The following is an 18,570-nucleotide window of genomic DNA, read 5'->3' as shown; positions in this document are numbered from 1 at the left end:
GTAACTTTCAAGGGTTCAATTCTCCTTCAAGACCAAACATCATCAAACAAGGTATCTATAATCAGCAACTTACTTCAAGATACTTTGACAGGATTCATTTTGACCCTTTATTTCCTCAGTCCCACCTTGAGTGGATACTGCAACAGAACAGCCAGCATCTGTTCTATAATCATTCTCTATACTGGGTCCATTCTGAGGCCCAGGGGAATTATTCTCTAGCACCTAAAACAAACCATTAATAGTACTTAATATTCATTACTGAACCCCTTACTTTTCATTATCTTTTTAGATTATTAATACTTTCTACAGAACTTCTAACTCTCTTATTAATTTATCGAGTATTCACTGCCTTTCTCATACTCAGTATCTGATGCTAAAGCAATGGCTAACTCATTATTCCACCTAGAAAAAACAAGCTTGACTACCTTGAGTATTCAAAAGAAATCAGCCTTACAAACTTGAAAGGTAAATCACCCATGTTTTCAGGCTGTAGGACAACAGAAATAAAAATGTAAAGTTGCTTTCACTTCACTTTCCTTACTATTATAAAGATATTTAGCAATAATATAAATGTAACAACCACTTGTAATATCACTTAAAATTATCTCTTTTTGTATTTTGGTCATGCCATACAGCTTGCAGAAGCTCAGTTCCCTGAACAGGGACTGAAGTGGGGCCATGACATGGACAGTGCCAAATTCTAACCACTAGTCCACCATGAAACTTCCTTTTTTTCTTTTTTATAGACACACATGGAACCTCAAAATCTCACAGCCTCTCTGAAAGTACTTTAACCCTAATAAATCATTTCTAAGAATTAAAGGAACTACTTTAAAATATAAGGTGATACACATTATAATTAGCATTGTCATCAATTCTGTTACTTATTGATTCTTTATTAGGTAGGGAAGTACAAATACAGTTTTAATCTAAAATAAGAATTCTAATTTGTATCATAAGCAATTCAAGCATTTACCTTAACGATGGCATTTTTTGCCTTATATGTAGCAAAATAGGGTTGTTCCAAAAGCCACAATGATGTAAGAATGGCGGCTGTCGAGGTCTTCACACGAATGACAGGACTGTACTCACAGGATGGCTCAGTGAGTCCAGAGTCACAGAGCAGTCTTTTATCAGACCATCTTATCATCCATTCCAATAGCCTTCTTGTATTGCCACACATGTTATTTAGTGCTACAGGAAGATCTTCTTGAGGGTTAATATCATTGCATTGAATTACTTTGAAAATACATCTTCTAGTTTCAGTGGATTTGGGAATGCAAACACTATGGTTTGACAATCTCTGTATTAAAGTTTTCTCTGCATTGTCATCTTGTACTCTATAAACTGACTTCTGTTTTAAACCGAACAACCCACTCTTCCCTTCATTTTTATTGACTTCATTCAAAGGGTTCTCGGAAAAACGCCTGATCCCTTGATTAGCTAGTACGGAAGCTGAAAGTGTCTGGTTTTCTGATTTTTCACACTCATATGACTCAGGAGCAACAACAAAGCAGGAGCCGGCTCTGAACACATTCTGGCTTCTGGTTTTGCTGTGACGTCGTTTTAATGTTGTATGTACATCAAAGAGTAAAGAATTAAGTTCATGTTCTCTAAGATGTCCAGAAAAACTAGTTAGAAATGGAATGCCAGCATCCTTGGAACCAAGTAGGTCTCTTTCAAGAATATAACTCAAGAAGAGTTCAAGGAATTTAATATATTCGTCATCGTCACGTTCAAATTCCCAAACACCTATTACAGGAAGTGCATTTTGTAATAACTTTTCACACTCTTCTTTTCTTTTAGGGTTTTCCTTTTGATTATATATTTTCTTTTTACCTTTGGGCTTACCAGTCAATGTTAATTCCATGTGATCTGGGGCACTTCTGTAGCAAAATTAAGTTTGAAAAGACAAATTAAAGATCATTTAATCACTAAAACTGATTGACAATAAAGACTCTCTCCACTGTTATAGTCATACCTATCATTTTTTAATGCCTTGACTACCTGTCTTGCAAATGAGGGAGCTGGACTAAATGATCTCTAAACACTTGTTAGAACTGAACATTCAGAGTCCAAAAAATATAACAGTAATATCAAAAGAGAAATCTGACATTAAAAAAGACTAAAATGTGTTCAAAGAAATTTCACTATTAAAAAAAGGCTTTTTCTGGGCAAAAAACAATGGTCCTTTAAAAGGTCAGAATTTAGGAATACAAAATCAATAAAAATCACAAGCCACCAATACACATCTTAGTTTATGGTTTCCAGTTTCTCTCTTGCATCTGCCCCTTTCAGCTTCCCTGTGTGATGAGCAAGGAGGAGGACTGCCCTCAGGATTCTTTAGCATACAAAAGCCAGGTATTTTTTCTGAACAGTCTCTGCTGCTATAAAACCTGTTGGGCAGGCACCTAACCATAATTACTTTTAAATCTGTTTCTTCTCAACATGGTTCTCAGGGGAGAACACAGATCCCCAGTTCCCTCAATAAAAGAAATGAAGGTTCCAGTTAGGCACCTGGGCTGAAGCCACCGTACTTCTTCCTATTAAGACTGCATAGCAAGCAGCCTCCGAGGTATTCCTGTGCTAACACTGCAGCTGTCTGGTGGAGCAAGCACACCATTCATGATACTGCTAGCTACGGTCTCAGCTGATGTTTGAAGCAGACACCATTTCACCTAAACCAGATACGACTGACTATATAGTTCTTCAGTCATGAGAAGGATAAATTGCATTGTAGATACTGGAATTATAAAGGAAAAAAATCTGTATAAATCAAAGTAAAAGAGGTTAAAATGATAAGCAAGAATTCCTCGATAATTTATAGACAAGCTTCAAAGATGAATGCGTAAAAAAAAAAAAATGGATGTTCAAATTCTTGCCATGAAAACCCTAAGAACAATGGAGTGGGCTGCCATTTCCTTCTCCCGGGGATCTTCCCAACCCAGGAATTGGACCCAGGTCTCCTGCATTGCAGGCGGATCCTTCACTGATTGAGCCACCAGGGAAAGCCCTAAAAATAGTATAGCTAACCAAATAATCCTTAACTATTTAGGTCTAAGATTACTAAAAGAACTAAAAGTCCTCCATTAAATTCTAGAATTTCATCTACTCATTTTATTTTATACCTTCAGATGGCAAAATTATTTAGTATCTCAGTAATACTTTAAGTGGATTTTCAAATGTAAGGTCTCATTTTACACTTCTGACATTCCTGTGAGTATGGCACTTATCATTCATTATTAATAATAGTCAGAGGTTGCTGGGAGTAGAAGTCAGGTCAGCGTTGCATGAAAATATTTTTTTTCCCAAAGGAAGTGAATGCTTTCTACTTAAAGAGATCTCAGTTGTACCTTTGACAGAAGTGTGTCCTGCTTTTTTCTTCAGCTGACAAAGCTTCTGAGAGGGTATCGGCCATATCTGCATCACTGTGAGCCAGAGAACTGCCCAGTTCTGTGAGTGTGCTCCTGCTCAGACTAGTTCCCAAGGAAAACCTGTCAAAACCTGCAACCTCGGCTGGCTTTTCTTCTTCAATTGGCTCCCATATATTCATTTCGAAAGAACCTATATTTCTCTGCACACGCTTTAGGGCTTTCACCCTCACTTTATGGATAGAATGCATGATAACAGACATCATCTCCTCTGTTTGGGGACCTAGAAAGAAAAGAACAAAAGGCCTTAAAGTTCATTAAAATATTTCAACTCAAGACATAAGGGGATCCAACTCTGGTCCCCTGCTGGGAACATGAAATCTAACTGAGGGCTTAGTTTCACAGTCTTATAGACATGCCTTCTTTAATATTTGTTAAAAGTTCAGTTCAGTTCAGTCGCTCAGTCGTGTCCGACTCTTTGCGATCCCATGAATCGCAGCACGCCAGGCCTCCTTGTCCATCACCAACTCCCGGAGTTCACTCAGACTCACGTCCATTGAGTCAGTGATGCCATCCAGCCTTCTTATCCTCGGTCGACCCCTTCTCCTCCTGCCCCCAATCCCTCCCAGCGTCACAGTCTTTTCCAGTGAGTCAACTCTTCACATGAGGTGGCCAAAGTACTGGAGTTTCAGCTTTGGCATCATTCCTTCCAAAGAAATCCCAGGGCTGATCTCCTTCAGAATGTATTGGTTGGATCTCCTTGCAGTCCAAGGGACTCTCAAGAGTCTTCTCCAACACCACAGTTCAAAAGCATCAATTCTTTGGCACTCAGCCTTCTTCACAGTCCAACTCTCACATCCATACATGACCACAGGAAAAACCATAGCCTTGACTAGACGGACCTTTGTTGGCAAAGTAATGTCTCTGCTTTTCAATATGCTGTCTAGGTTGGTCATAACTTTTCTTCCAAGGAGTAAGTGTCTTTTAATTTCATGGCTGCAATCACCATCTAATTTTTGAAATAAATTACTTCTAACATTTTCATTTTCCAGGGCATACATTTTTATGGAGTCCCACTTATTCTTCTTTAATGGACTTTTTCTAGCTTCTGGAGTTCTACCTTAAAATTATGGACCGTAACTTTTAACAAATATAGATCATGCCTTCTTCAATATTTGTTAAATTTACGGTCCATAATTTTAAGGTAGAACTCCAGAAGCTAGAAAAAGTCCATGAAAGAAGAATAAGTGGGACTCCATAAAAATGTATGCCCTGGAAAATGAAAATGTTAGAAGTAATTTATTTCAAAAATCAGATAATTATAAAAAGAATCAGTAACATTTTTCTCATTACCACACAGTAGCAAATAAGAGAAGTAAATACATTTTTATCCAAAGAACAAAAACACCTATTTGACTTTAGGTAACAAGAAACTGTTACCAGTAACAAGAAACGGTCTATGGGATCGCAAAAGTCAGATGCAACTTAGCCTTAGTGACTAAACCACAAACCATACAACAAGAAACCACAGGAAGGGGAGTTTTTCAAGCCTGCCTACAGAAAACTTTTACATATCATTAACACATAAACAGGACATTTTAGAGATTTCAAAAATGTCTTAAAAATATACATCACAAAGAGAGTATAATTATACTAATGCCATGCCCAAGCATAGGATATTACTAGACTTAAGTGACTATAGTTCTACAGAGAGCAATTTGAATTCTTTAAAAATATCCACAACATTATGAATTTACAGAAATAGCTCATTTATTGTACTTCACAGATACTGCAATTTGTAAAAAATTGTAGGTAAAGGTTTGGGGTGATCCTTCTTCAAGCAAGTCTATTGGCACCATTTTTCCAACAGCATTTACTCACTTCATGTCTCTGTGTCCCATTTTGCTAGTTCTCACAGTATTTCAAACTTTTTCATTATTATGATATTTGTTATGGTGATCTGTGATCAGTGATCTTTATTACTATTGCAAAAAGATTATGATTCACGATTATGACTCAGATAATGGTTAGCATGTTTTAGTAATAAAGTACTTTTTAATTAATGTTCTATATTAATATATATTGTCTTTTTTTAGGGCACACTTAACAGACTATAGTATACTGTCAACATAACTTTTATACACACTAGGACCAAAAATATAAATGTGACTTGCTTTACTGAAATATTCACTTTATTAAGGTGGTCTGGAACCAAAGGTATACTGTCTCCAAGGTATGCCTGTGCTTAATGCCACTGAACTGCACATTTAAAAACATTAAATTTGATATTATTCATATTTTTCTACAATAAAAAATTTTCCAAAGGTCATCTTGAATGCAAATAACTGTAAATTAGAAGCATAAATAACCATTAAAAGAAAAAAGCTAGTTTTCAATAAAATATCTACATTATATATATATATGTATATACACACACACACAAAGCATTATATACTCATTTTATGTATTTATCTTGCTTAATCCTCTTTCAATATACATTCATAACACAGGTATTAATATACTCATTTTACAAATAAGGAAAAGAGGCTCAGAGATGCTGAGCAATTTGCCTATGGTCACATAGCTACTGACAGGCATGACATGAAGTCAGTTTTGTATGATTCCAAAACAACAGAATTGGTGATAGTGTAATGAGGAATTACTTCTGCCTTCTCATACTCTTCATCTCGAAAGAGAAATGCATAAAAACATAAGCATGAAAAAAATAAATGTTTTCAAAACAAAATGAAAATCTTCAGCAATTTATCAGATGCCTAAGAAATGCCAAAAATTACCTTTCACAACACAGTGTCTGAGTCTCTGCTGAAGAGAGTGATATTTTTCTCGTAAAGAAACTCTTATGTCCTCAGGATTGGGAAATGCCTTCACAAAAATTTCTGCTACCTTCAGAAAAATTTTAAAATGAGTTTTATAAGCAACATCATTCTTAATTAAAACAAAATTAAAATTCTTTAGTCTCTGATTCTGATTTATTTTCACCTACCTTTCTGATTGGTGGCAGTTCTGCAATGAGGCTCAAAATCAGATCCTGAATAAGCTCTTCAATATTAGAAAACCGAGAGAAGGGCAACATTCTGTAAGCCCATTCCACCGCACTCAGACAGTGCTCAACTAGACAGGGGCCAAACTTTGCCTCAAGGCCCTATACGGATATTGAAAGGGTCATTTGCTTTTCGCTTTACACTTAATGATTTAATGGAATGTAGTAACAAACAGTAAAATATTCTATCAAGCAATAATTTCCCAAGTAATACTTATGCATTTTTCTTACTCTTCTGCAGTTAATACCTTTTTTTCCTCCACATTTTCTCTTGCCTTCTGATACTGCCTGCAACTATAGGATAACTTATCACGGACATGCAGCATCCAACACAAAGCACAAAGTTCTCTGAAGCAACCTAAATCAAGAATGGAAATATGAGAGAAGACTGTATGAGTATATACATTAATATTACAACAACTTCACCTCTGCTGGTTATGTTCCAAAATAAATGTTTTTATATTGTTGATTATAAAAATCACCCTCAATACTTTGTATGAAAGTTGCGGAGATCCTTACAGAATTTTTACACATATTATTCTGGAATATTTCATACATGTCAGTTACATGAAAATATTAAAAACACTATACAGTATAAAAACTACTCTATTTAGTAGTCGTTTACTTGCTTTAAACTTACAGTATGTTGTGGATATTTTTCAAAGTCAATACATATAGCTCTACTTAATACTGTATTGTTAATTTATTTGAAAAATCATTTATTGATAGGCATTTAAGTTTAAAATTTTTCAATACTAGAAATATAATTTCCAATACAAAACAATTTTTAATCAAAAGTTATACAAGTACACAAAAATATATAAATTATACTATCCATACAGTTTTTCAACTATCCCTCATTTCCACCCCACCCCCCAAATAATGTATCTTGGATATGTTTCCATGGTGGCAACATACATACACACTCTTTTCCATATCAGTATAGTATTCCATTACCTGGAAACATCCCAAAATCAAATGTAAAATATATCATTATTAATATTTAGGCCTAATTTCTAAGCAAGCAATTCATTCTGGACAAACCTATTGCTTTAATGGATGCTTCATCTAGCTTCCGGTCTCCAGCCGCTCCAGGTCGAAAGAATGCTACACCTCCTTTACAGTAATTAAGTAACGACTCAGGGAAAGGACTCAATGAAGGAAGGGACCCTTTCATGCGAATCTGTAAAAAAAAGACAGAATATGTTAATTATCAGTCATATAAGTTAGTTTTTAAGGAAATTATAAAACAACAAACAAGGCATGAAAGATAAACCATAAAGAATGGAAAACAGCATTGTTCCTATACTATGTAAGAAAATGACATGGAAATCACTCACACTTACACAAACTTAGTGGACAAACTCAACAAAGTCACTGGCTAAATCTCAAAAGAAAAAAAAGTTCTAACCAAATTAACCTCTTTTGTCATTCAGTTTTTACCTAAAAAGTTTTGTATGAAAAGAACTTAATGCTATTTATCCTGGCTTTCCCCAAAGAAATAATAAAAGAAAATAAATTTAAGTATCTATGTGCAGAAAAAAAGTATATTTACATACATAACTTTTTAAAAAGTTATATATGTATGTAACTAAAAAAAAAAAAGATGACAATTATAGTCACCATATGGCAACTCCTGATAAAATAATAACTCTAGAAAGGATCAGGAGATGTCAAATTAGGTAAAATGTTGATGGACAGTGCATGGAACATGAGCCAGACTCATCAATTCATCTCACTGTCCTGATAAGTGAAAGAAAAAAGACAAAGGTGCCATGCGGTACGCTGCAACAGGGGAGCGCACAGCACCACTCCTGAAGGACTGAATTCTAAGAAGATGTGAACCTGAGTTTAATCAAAACTGGCTCCCTTGATGAGGAGAGATTAATTACTGGCTTGTAAGAAATAAAAGGAAAGATGAACATGTTGCTGCTGTTGCTGCTGCTAAGTCGCTTCAGTCGTGTCCAACTCTGTGCGACCCCACAGACGGCAGCCCACCAGGCTCCCCCGTCCCTGGGATTCTCCAGGCAAGAACACTGGAGTGGGTGGCCATTTCCTTCTCCAGTGCATGAAAGTGAAAAGTGAAAGTGAAGTCGCCCAGTCGTGTCTGACTCTTAGCGACCCCATGGACTGCAGCCTACCAGGCTTCTCCATCCATGGGATTTTCCAGGCAAGAGTACTGGAGTGGGGTGCCATTGCCTTCTCCCGAGGAACACATTAAATGACGCTAAATGAAAAGATGACAGACAAACCCAACATATGGTTCAGAGACAATTCCCAAGTCTTAACAAATCTAGGGGAAAAAAAAAGTCAAAGGAAACTGACAGAATAAAACAAAAAGGATCTAAGACACAGCAACCTGGGAAGAAAAGAGTTAGCAGCAGGCCTGGAATCTATTTTCTCCCTCTCCTGCTCACTTCCAGAAAGACGTGATCTAGTCAAGTCCCCCTGTAAGCATGCTAAGCATGTCTTCTTGTCAAACAAATTGACGGTATTTACCAGAGGTAGAGAGTCTGTCTAGGCTGCTTATTAGAAACAAATTTAGAATATAGAGATTTATGGATTATGACCCCATGAAAAACACAAGCTATATAATTAAAAAGATATAAAAAGGAGATGTTAAATAACTGAAATAGCTCCCTTTTGTGTCATGGTGTTAAACAAAGGCCAGGACACATTCTTCTGCAGTGAGAAAAGACTTGGAGCAGCATATACAATTCCATCTTTCCAGGTAGGTCAGTAGTAAAGAAACTGCCTAGCAACACAGGAGATGCAAGAGATGCAGGTTTGAGCCCTGGGCTGGGGAGATCTCCTGGAGTAGGAAATGGCAACCCATTCCAGTATTCTTGACGGGAAAATTCTATGGGCGGAGGAGGGTGGTGGGCTTCAGTCCATGAGATTGCAGAGTCAGACACAATCGAGGATAGCACAGCACAGCAGCAACAGTGTGTGCAGTTCCAGATTCCTCTGCGTTTCATCTGTACCTTCTGGCTACCTATATCCTTGAAATTATTGGTAAACTTTGATCCATGGATGAAAAACATGTGTCTATACCAAAACTTACACATAAACATTCATAGCAGCATTATTCATAATAGCCAAAGTGGAAGCAATCCAAGTATCCATCAACGGGTGAAACAATAAAACAAAATGTTATACATCCATACAATGGAATGTTATTCAGCCACAAAAAGGAATAAAGTACTAATTCACAACACAATATTGATGAATCTTAAAACCATTAAGCTATGTGAAAGAAGCCAGTCACAAAAGGACATGTATTGTATGATTTTATATATATAAAATATCACAATAGGCCAATTCATAGAGACAATAGATTAACGGTTGCTGAGGGGAAGAAAAGGAAGTGGGAAATTCTTACTAATGTGTTTCTTTTTTGAGGTGATGAAAATATTCTGGAATTAAACAGTGGTGATGGTTGCACAACTCTGTGAATATACTAAAAATCAAAGGAGTGTGCATTTTTAAAAGGTTAACTTTATGGAACAGAAATCACGTATCAATTTTAAATTGGTAAAATCAGCTAAAATAAAGACTTTGGACTATATTAGTTTTCTATTATGGCCCTAACAAATTATCAGAAATTTTGTGGCTGAAACCAACACCAATTTAATATCTCACCGTTCTGGTGGATCAGAAGTCTAGAAAGAGCTCCGCGGGTTCTCTGCTTAGTCTCACAAGGCCAAAGTAACAGCAGGACTGCCCTCCTCTTCAGAGGTTATGTTGTGGTTGTTCCACTGCTAAGCTGTGTCTGGCTCTTTGCAACCCCATGGACTGCAGCACACCAGCCTTCCCTGTCCTCCACTATATCCCAGAGTTTGCTCAAACTCATGTCCGCTGAGTCAGTGATACCATCCTAACATTTCATCCTCTGTCACCCTCTTCTCTTCCTGCCCTCAATCTTTCCCAGCATCAGGGTCTTTTCCAATGATTTGGCTCTTCCCATCAGGTGGCCAATGTACTGGAGCTTCAACTTCAGCATCAGTCCTTCCAATGAATATTCAGAGTTGATTTCCTTTAGGATTGACTGGTTTGATCTCCTTGCTGTCCAAGGGACTCTCAAGAGTCTTCTCTAGCACCACAATTCAAAAGCATCAATTTTTCAGCACTCAGCCTTCTTTTTAACACTCATATCCATACATGACTAATGGAAAAACTTTGACTGTATGGAGCACTATTGGTAAAGAGATGTCTCTGCTTTTCAATACTCTAAGTTTATCACAGCTTTCCTTCCAAAGAGCAAGCATCTTTTAATTTCATGGCTACAGTCACCGTTCACAGTGCTTTAGGAGCCCCCCAAAATAAAACCTGTCACTGTTTCCACTTTTTTCCCTTCTATTTGCCATGAAATGATGGGACTGGATACCATGATGTTAGTTTTTTGAAGGCTGAGTTTTAAGCCAGCTACTTCACTCTCCTCTTTCACCTTCATCAAGAGGCTCTTTAGTTCTTCTTCGCTTTTTACTATTAGAGTGGTATCATCTCATACCACTGATATTTCTCCTGGCAATCTTTATTCTAGCTTGTGATTTCATCCAGCCTGCCATTTTGCATGATGTACTCTGCATATAAGTTAAATAAGCAGGGAGACAATACACAGCCTTGACGTACTCCTTTCCCAATTTAAAACCAGTCCGTTGTTCTGTGTCTGGTTCTGTTGCTTCTTGATCTGTATACAGGTTTTTCAGGAGATAGGCAGGGTGGTCTGGTATTCCCATCTCTTTAAGTTTTCCACAGTTTCCTGTGATCCACACAGTCAAAGGCTTTTGCGTAGCCAACAAAGCAGAACTAAATATTTTTCTCGCATTTCCTTGCCTTTTGTATGATCCAATGAATGCTGGCAATTTGATCTCTGGTTCCTCTGCCTTTTCTAAATCCAGCTTGAACATCTGGAGTTCTCAGTTCATGTACTATTGAAGCCTAGCTTGGAGGATTTTGAGCGTTACCTTGCTAGCATGTGAGATGAGTGCAACTGTACAATAGTTTGAACATTCTTCAGCATTGCCCTTCTTTGGGAATGGAATGAAAACCGACATTCTCCGGTCCTGAGGCCACTCCTGAGTTTTCCAAATTTGCTGATATATTGAGTGCAGCACTTTAACAGCATCCTCTTTTAGGATTTGAAATAACTCAGCTGGAATTCCATCACCTCCACTAGCTTTGTTCATAATAATGCTCCCTAAGGCCCACTTGACTTCACACTTCACACATTCACTGGCTCTAAGTGAATGACCACACCATCGTGGTTATCAGTTCATTAAGACCTTTATTGTACAGTTCTGTGTATTTTTGTGACCTCTTCTTAATCTCTTCTGCTTCTGTTAGGTCCTTGTCACTTCTGTCCTTCACTGTGCCCACCCTTGCAAGAAATGTTCCCTTGGTATCTCCAATTGTCTTGAAGAGATCTCTAGTCAGATGTTCTAGAGGAAATTTATTTCTAGGCTCTTTGAGACTGTTTGCAGAATTCTGTTCCATGTGGTTATAGGACTCAGGTCCCCCATTTACCTGCTGGCTACAGGCAGGGGGACTATTAGAAGTTTCCGAAAGCTGCGTTTATTCCTTGGATATTACTACTACTACTAAGTCGCTTCAGTCGTGTCCGACTCTGTGCGACTCCATAGACGGCAGCCCACCAGGCTCCCCCGTCCCTGGGATTCTCCAGGCAAGAACACTGGAGTGGGATTGGCCCTCTTCAAAGCCAGCAAGGCTGAAATGAGTCCTTGTCGCTTTTCTAATCTTCCCTTGTGTGGCTTTTCTCCCGTCTTCCTTTACCACATTTCACTAACTGACTCCTCCACCTCTCTTTTTCGCTTCTAAGAGGTTATCTGATTACACTGGGTCTACCAAGATAAACCAGGATAATGTCTTTATTTTAAAATCACCTGATTAATACCATCTGAAAAACCCCTCAAGCCAAATTAAATCAATATCTAGATTTATGTTTGAATAGCCAGAAGATAGGAATCTTGCAGCTATCTTTAGAATTCTGCCTACTACTTGTACTATGCTTTAACCTTATACAGTTAACTTATTACTTGTAAAGATTTTCACAAGGAAGAATATCTTCAACAGAGTGGCTAATTTTAAGAGAATCTATAGTCTTTATCTGCTAGTTAAGTTCATTAAAACTAGGCTAAGTGAGATTATTCTCAGAAGTTTGTAAGACCAAACATAACTTAGAACTTTAAACAGTTTTCTACAGTAAGCAACTTCTAAAATAAAGTTTCCTATAACAAACACTCAGGCTGAACAGAACTTAAAACTATCAAAAACAATCTTTCAATAAACACTTTGCCCTTCTTAGTAAACATACTTAAAAACTTAAAACTTTGGAATAACAAGTTATAAATGAATATAGTTTTATATTTTTATGGTGGCTATAAGCAACTTTCACAAATATTTCTCTCTAAAAACAGGATAATTTTCAAAAACTTGATAAACAACTTCTCAGAGTCTCTTAGGGTTTCTACCAGAAAAGAAGCCATAAACTCTTGGTACATTTAGTAACTTAACCAACAGCAAAATTTAAGATATTTTGGGGCTAATAATATTTATTTCTACATTTTATAGAGACAGATGACTGGCCTACAAAAGAACTGGATCTGGATAAGGAACACAGAAGTAGACATCCCATCTGGCTGCACATCAGATAAGAAGGCAGCTACATCTCAGCTGAAGTCAGCGTAGAAGAGGACAGCAGCCCCCGAATCAAAGCGAACTGCACACCTCAGAAGACAGGAAGGGGGAGACTGACTGGTGGAGCCTACCGCAAAGAAACACTTAGCTGAGAGCTAACTCTCCATGGTTTGACCCCACAGAGGCCCCCAGAGAACAGAGAGAACACCTTGGGAAGAAGTGGGATAAACCCTGAACTGAATTTAAATCTTTAATGATTGTGGGGGAGAAAAGTAATTGGGGAAAAAAAAGAAAGTAACTGAAATTTCCTGCGACTAACCAACTAGATTATATCTTCTATCATCAGACAGAAAGGGGCTAACACAGAGCTCCAGCTCAGAGTCCTTATCTTTCAGCAGAAACTTGGTCTGTCCAGATTTCATACTGTAAGCAAGTCTGAAATTCATGGATTTATGGGGCAGGACTCCTTGGAAAAATTTCACAATTATAAATACTAATATGTATTTGTATTTTTAATACTAATACGTATTAGTATATTTAAATTGTTCATGCCAAGTCGCTTCAGTTGTGTCTGACTCTGTGTGACCTTATGGACTGTAGCCTGCCATGCCCCTCTTGAGATTCTCCACTAAAGAATACTAGAGGGGGTTACCATGCCCTCCCCCAGGGGATCTTCCCAATACAGGGATCGAACCCGAGTCTCTAAAGTCTCCTGCACTGGCAGGTGGGCTCTTTACCACTAGCGTCACCTGGGAAGCCCTTTAAATTGTTTACCGTAGTGTTACCGAGTCTAAGCTCGTATTGCTTGCCTCACAACAGGCCAAAAATTGACGGATGAGTTGTTGAGGCAAGGAATAACGACTTTATTTAGAAAGCCAGCAAACCGAGAAGATGGTGGGCTTGTGCCTCAAGGAACCATCTTGCCTGAGTTAGAATCCAGGCTCCTTTTCTACTAAAAGGGAAGGGAATAAAATCAAACACTTCCTGTTCCCATCAGCCTCTGGAGAGCATGTGTTAATTTCTCCCTTCCCATGGTCATTCACAGGTAGGCCTGGTCATGATGTTTCCCATGAACTAAACAAAGGTATTTTAGCTTAATGCTCATGACCTGGGAAGCAAGGTTACCAGAGATAGGCCATTATGTATAATTTAAGCTACAGGCAACATCCCTATAGTGATTAACTCGTAACAGAATACAGAAGGTTCTTCCCTATTGCAATAGCACACAAGTGACTTAAGACATTTCCACACCTTTTGCATGACTTTTCTTGCCCATCTCAACTGCAAGATGTACCACTGCGCTACAGGAAAAGAACACCGAGCTGCCCGGAAAAGCAAGAGAACACGCTGAAGGATTCCAGACACCTTTTGGCGATTATCTTTTTCAGCTTTTAAAAGAAGATCATCACCATCTTCCTAAAAAAAAAAAAAAAAGAAAACAAATTAGTAGCCACGAAAACAGAAACTTCCAATATACAGTAAAAATAAAGATAGTGCTTCTCAAACTAGACTATTCCTGGAGATTCACAAAGAAAGTTTTGAGGCATGGCCTCAGAGATTAACTACAGCTATTTCCAGGGTCAAGGAAACACTTGTCTCACCTCAGTGGAAAAGGCTATAATAGTTAAAGCCAACCATCCCTGACTTCACTGCGGGAATATTACAGAGATCACTCCTTTCAAAAAGAATGCCTCTTCCCTTCCCCTGCCTAGAAAAATCCAATTATATTTCAGTGTCACCTCTTCTGTGAAACTCTTCCATTCTGTGGTATTATGGCAATTTGCTCAGATTTCCATTGTAGCTTTTACTAATTTATTCTTGCTAATTTATGTATCTGTTTCCCACACTGATGAGACTGGTCAAGAGCAAAGGCCTTGTCATCTACTGCACAAAATCCAATGTGTGGTGGGATCCAATAAATGTTTGTTGATTCAACACATGATTCAAGTCAGTAGCTACAGATTAATTTTCTAGAAATGAGATAATGCAAATATTATGAACATTTGCTTCCCTAACATTTTCCTACCACTGCCACTTCTTAAGAATACTCAGTTATTGGTGGTGGGGGGGGGAACATCTGTCCCTTTTTTACATAGCTAAATGATTCAGGGAGAGCTGTTCCTATGTCCCCAGCTGCAAGGGAAGGCCCTAATCAATTGCCAAGCAGCACTGCACATTTAGCCCTAGCCAAGGTGTGTGATTCCAGGCCTGGCCAGTGACCTTGATGGGTCTCGCAAGAGTAACTCTCAGTACTCCTGTTTGGATGCTGGGAGAGAAATACTTTTACTGCTTTTCTCTCTCCCCTTCCCACTCCCTTTGGGCATGGACAAAGTATCCTGAGAAGCTGCTGGTAGCCATCCGGCTCCCACAAAGGGAGCCAGCCTTAAACTGAAGCTGACAATTTAGAAAACAAAACGAGGGAGAAAGAGCCCAAGTCTTTGAAAACATAACTGGGCTTCTCAATTATGCCAGCCAATACTTATCAAGTTTTCTGTTACTTTCAACCCCAGGGGTTCTAATTGGTACAGAGTGACATTTATGAGAAATCCTACCATTCTGGCTTATTTTAATAAAAAATAATAAAATGAAGTACTACTAAGGATTGCTAGTACTCAAGTATCAGCACAGCATATCCAGAAATACATTAAATGCTATTTCTAATCCCTAAACCAATATACTCGGAGAAGGCAATGGCACCCCACTCCAGTACTCTTGCCTGGAAAATCCCATGGCTGGAGGAGCCTGGTGGGCTGCAGTCCATGGGGTCGCTACTAGTCGAACACGACTGAGCGACTTCAATTTCACTTTTCACTTTCATGCATTGGAGAATGAAATGGCAACCCACTCCAGTGTTCTTGCCTGGAGAATCCCAGGGACGGGGGAGCCTGGCGGGCTGCCGTCTGGGGTCGCACAGAGTCGAACACGACTGAAGCGACTTAGCAGCAGCAGCAGCAAACCAATATACTAAAGACTCAGACATAAGAGGAAAGAGGAATTACTGAGAAATACCATGGACTACTTATTCTTTCCATGTGCAATATATCACATGTGAAATATCAACCAATAAAATATTTTAACGTATTGAAATGTAACTCAAAACATAACAGATAAGAATACAACAAATAACTGAAAAAAAAAAGACAGAAGACAGATTTAATACATAAAGGTAGAAGCTGCCAATTCTGAAACAGTAAGAAACAATACCAGAATCGATTTAAACTGTTAATCAATTATTAAAACAATTTAAATGTGAACAGTTCACATTAACACTATAAACCTTAAAACCAGCTAACAGTAATGTTACTATTTTCAAAAAGAGCAGAGGAAAAGGTCCTGAGAGGGATACAGTAATTGTGATTTACAAGACAGAACTATCAACTGAAAAGTACAGAAAAAAACAATGATCTTTCCAGTCAAAGAAAATTAAACTAAGTCTTTCCAGAGAGGCAAAGACAATGAGATGAATGGCTTCCAAATTCTGACACTCATTATTTTTCTACGGTAAACAAATGTTTATTTTTAAAATAATATCTGGATACAGAGAAACATCTATTAATTTTGTTTTATTATCAAAGTAATTTTAACATTTACAGAATGTTTACTATGTGTCCTAGACACTAAGGTAAAAGCTTTTTCAGGGTGTCTCATGTAATGCTCACAACAACGCTGTCAGAGGTACTATCACCTTCTTCATTTTACGGATAAGGAAATTTAAACATCAGCTGCGTACCATGCCCAAGAAAACTATTCAGTTAATAAACAGCAAAGCTGGAATCCAGAAGTGGGCTTCAGAGCTTGCATTTTTAACTTGATGATTATTATCAGGTTGATTATTTTAAAAAGTGGACAAAATAAATGTTAAATTAAAAGGTTAAGCTTACTTCACTAAGAACAGCTGGCTGAGGACAATATAACGGAGGAGCTGGAAGATACAAGCCGACGGGCACTAAGCCCCACAGTCTCTTACTGAAGTCCTTGGCAGAGTCGATCAGAAGCTGAAAAGTCTCTGAAAGAATATCCGCGTCAGCCATAACTGCTGCTTTCAGTATTTCCTGCACAGAAGCAAACAGCAGATCCGCATCTTCTTCTTCAATGGGATCTGCCAAACACAGAATTAGGGAAAGCAGTTACAATTTATATTATATTCTTCCTTCTATTTTGTAGTTTAAAACTTCATATCTGAAACAGTTGACTGCCAAAAATAAACATATTGGTCAAAATGCAAAACACTCAAACTTCTGGACAGAAATGTAAGATTTTGTTACTTTTAAGATTATAGGTAGTCAGAGCACAAAGACTTTCTGAAATTATACAAGATACAGTAACATAACTACAAAATAAACACATGCTTGGAATATAATCATCACTCAAAAAATAATAATAAAAGGAAAACATTAATGGGAAAAATAGAATGTAAGAAACACACAAAAATAATACAAAGCATTATGTGGAGGCAGTGAGACAGTAATTTTCGTTTCCTTAATACTCAATCACAGTACTTTTATAAAAGGACTTGTGAAGCTAAAGAAGCAAAAAAAAACAAAAATATATGAAATAGCCATACAGTATGGCTTCAGTTTTATAAATATCTGTAAAAATGGGGAAACGTTCTAGAAGACAAAATGCAAAGAGATGCAGGTGGCAGACCTGTAGACTTATGGACTTTTACATTAGGAATTCTCTTAAAGCACACTTTAAGGTATAGACTATGAAAACACTCAGGTACTGACTTTTCATCCCTGTCTGATATTCATGTTTTCTATATCCAATTTAGGTAAAAAATAAAATGTTACAGCTACAGCTGAAATTCCTTAGGTACCAATCCTATTTCACTTCCTATTTCCAGAGGTCATCACCATCCAGAATTTAGTGTGGCTCTACTGGAACCCCTACTGAATATATGTTGTGTCTTCTTGTTCAATACAAAGTTTAACCTCTTTTTCATGTTTTCCAAATGTTTTCTTTTTATCCGTATGTGGATATATTTTATCTCTATATATATTTTGTAAATGTATATAGGGTTCAAATCTATTTTCTAGTTTACTAACCATCTGCTGAGTTTTTTGTTTTTAAATCAATCTGTAAAGGTATAATTTACATACACTAAAATTATCCTTTTATGTACACAGTTCACCCTGGTGGTCCAGGGGCTAGGACTCCTCGCTCCCGGTGCAAAGGGCCTGGGTTTGATCCCTGGTCAGGGGACTAGATCTCACAGGCCTCAACAGAGTTTGCATGCCAAAACTAAGACAGAAGATCTTGCGTGCTGCAACTAAAGATGGGAGCAGTCAAATAAATAAATAAACATTTTTTTAAAAATACACAATTCAATGAGCTTTGGCAAATCTATCCAGTCTATGAGAACATTTTTATCACTCCAAGAAGTTCTCTCATACCTCTTTGTTGTCAATTCCCCCCTTGCTGCCGCTGCTGCTGCTAAGTGGCTTCAGTTGTGTCCGACTCTGTGCGACCCCATGACAG

The 18,570-nt window shown here is 37.7% G+C and overlaps 1 protein-coding gene across 1 annotated transcript in view; it reads right to left on the bottom strand.

Annotated features, from left to right (window-relative positions):
• Nucleotides 1–18,570, bottom strand: part of CPLANE1 (ciliogenesis and planar polarity effector complex subunit 1) — a 103,282-nt gene that overhangs the window by 61,998 nt on the left and 22,714 nt on the right. Inside the window, exons 18-26 of the mRNA XM_052659199.1 lie at nt 16,971–17,188; nt 14,341–14,505; nt 7,477–7,615; nt 6,681–6,790; nt 6,376–6,534; nt 6,167–6,275; nt 3,354–3,654; nt 977–1,886; nt 74–222 (exon numbers count right to left, since the gene is read on the bottom strand). Of these exons, the coding sequence (XP_052515159.1) occupies nt 74–222; nt 977–1,886; nt 3,354–3,654; nt 6,167–6,275; nt 6,376–6,534; nt 6,681–6,790; nt 7,477–7,615; nt 14,341–14,505; nt 16,971–17,188 (2,260 nt within the window). The remainder of the gene's footprint in view (nt 1–73; nt 223–976; nt 1,887–3,353; nt 3,655–6,166; nt 6,276–6,375; nt 6,535–6,680; nt 6,791–7,476; nt 7,616–14,340; nt 14,506–16,970; nt 17,189–18,570) is intronic.

The sequence above is a fragment of the Budorcas taxicolor genome, chromosome 20 (assembly GCF_023091745.1).
Source record: "Budorcas taxicolor isolate Tak-1 chromosome 20, Takin1.1, whole genome shotgun sequence".
Taxonomy (NCBI): Eukaryota; Metazoa; Chordata; class Mammalia; order Artiodactyla; family Bovidae; genus Budorcas; species Budorcas taxicolor.
The sequence above is the reverse complement of the archived record's forward strand: the minus strand, read 5'-3'. Positions and strand labels throughout refer to the sequence as shown.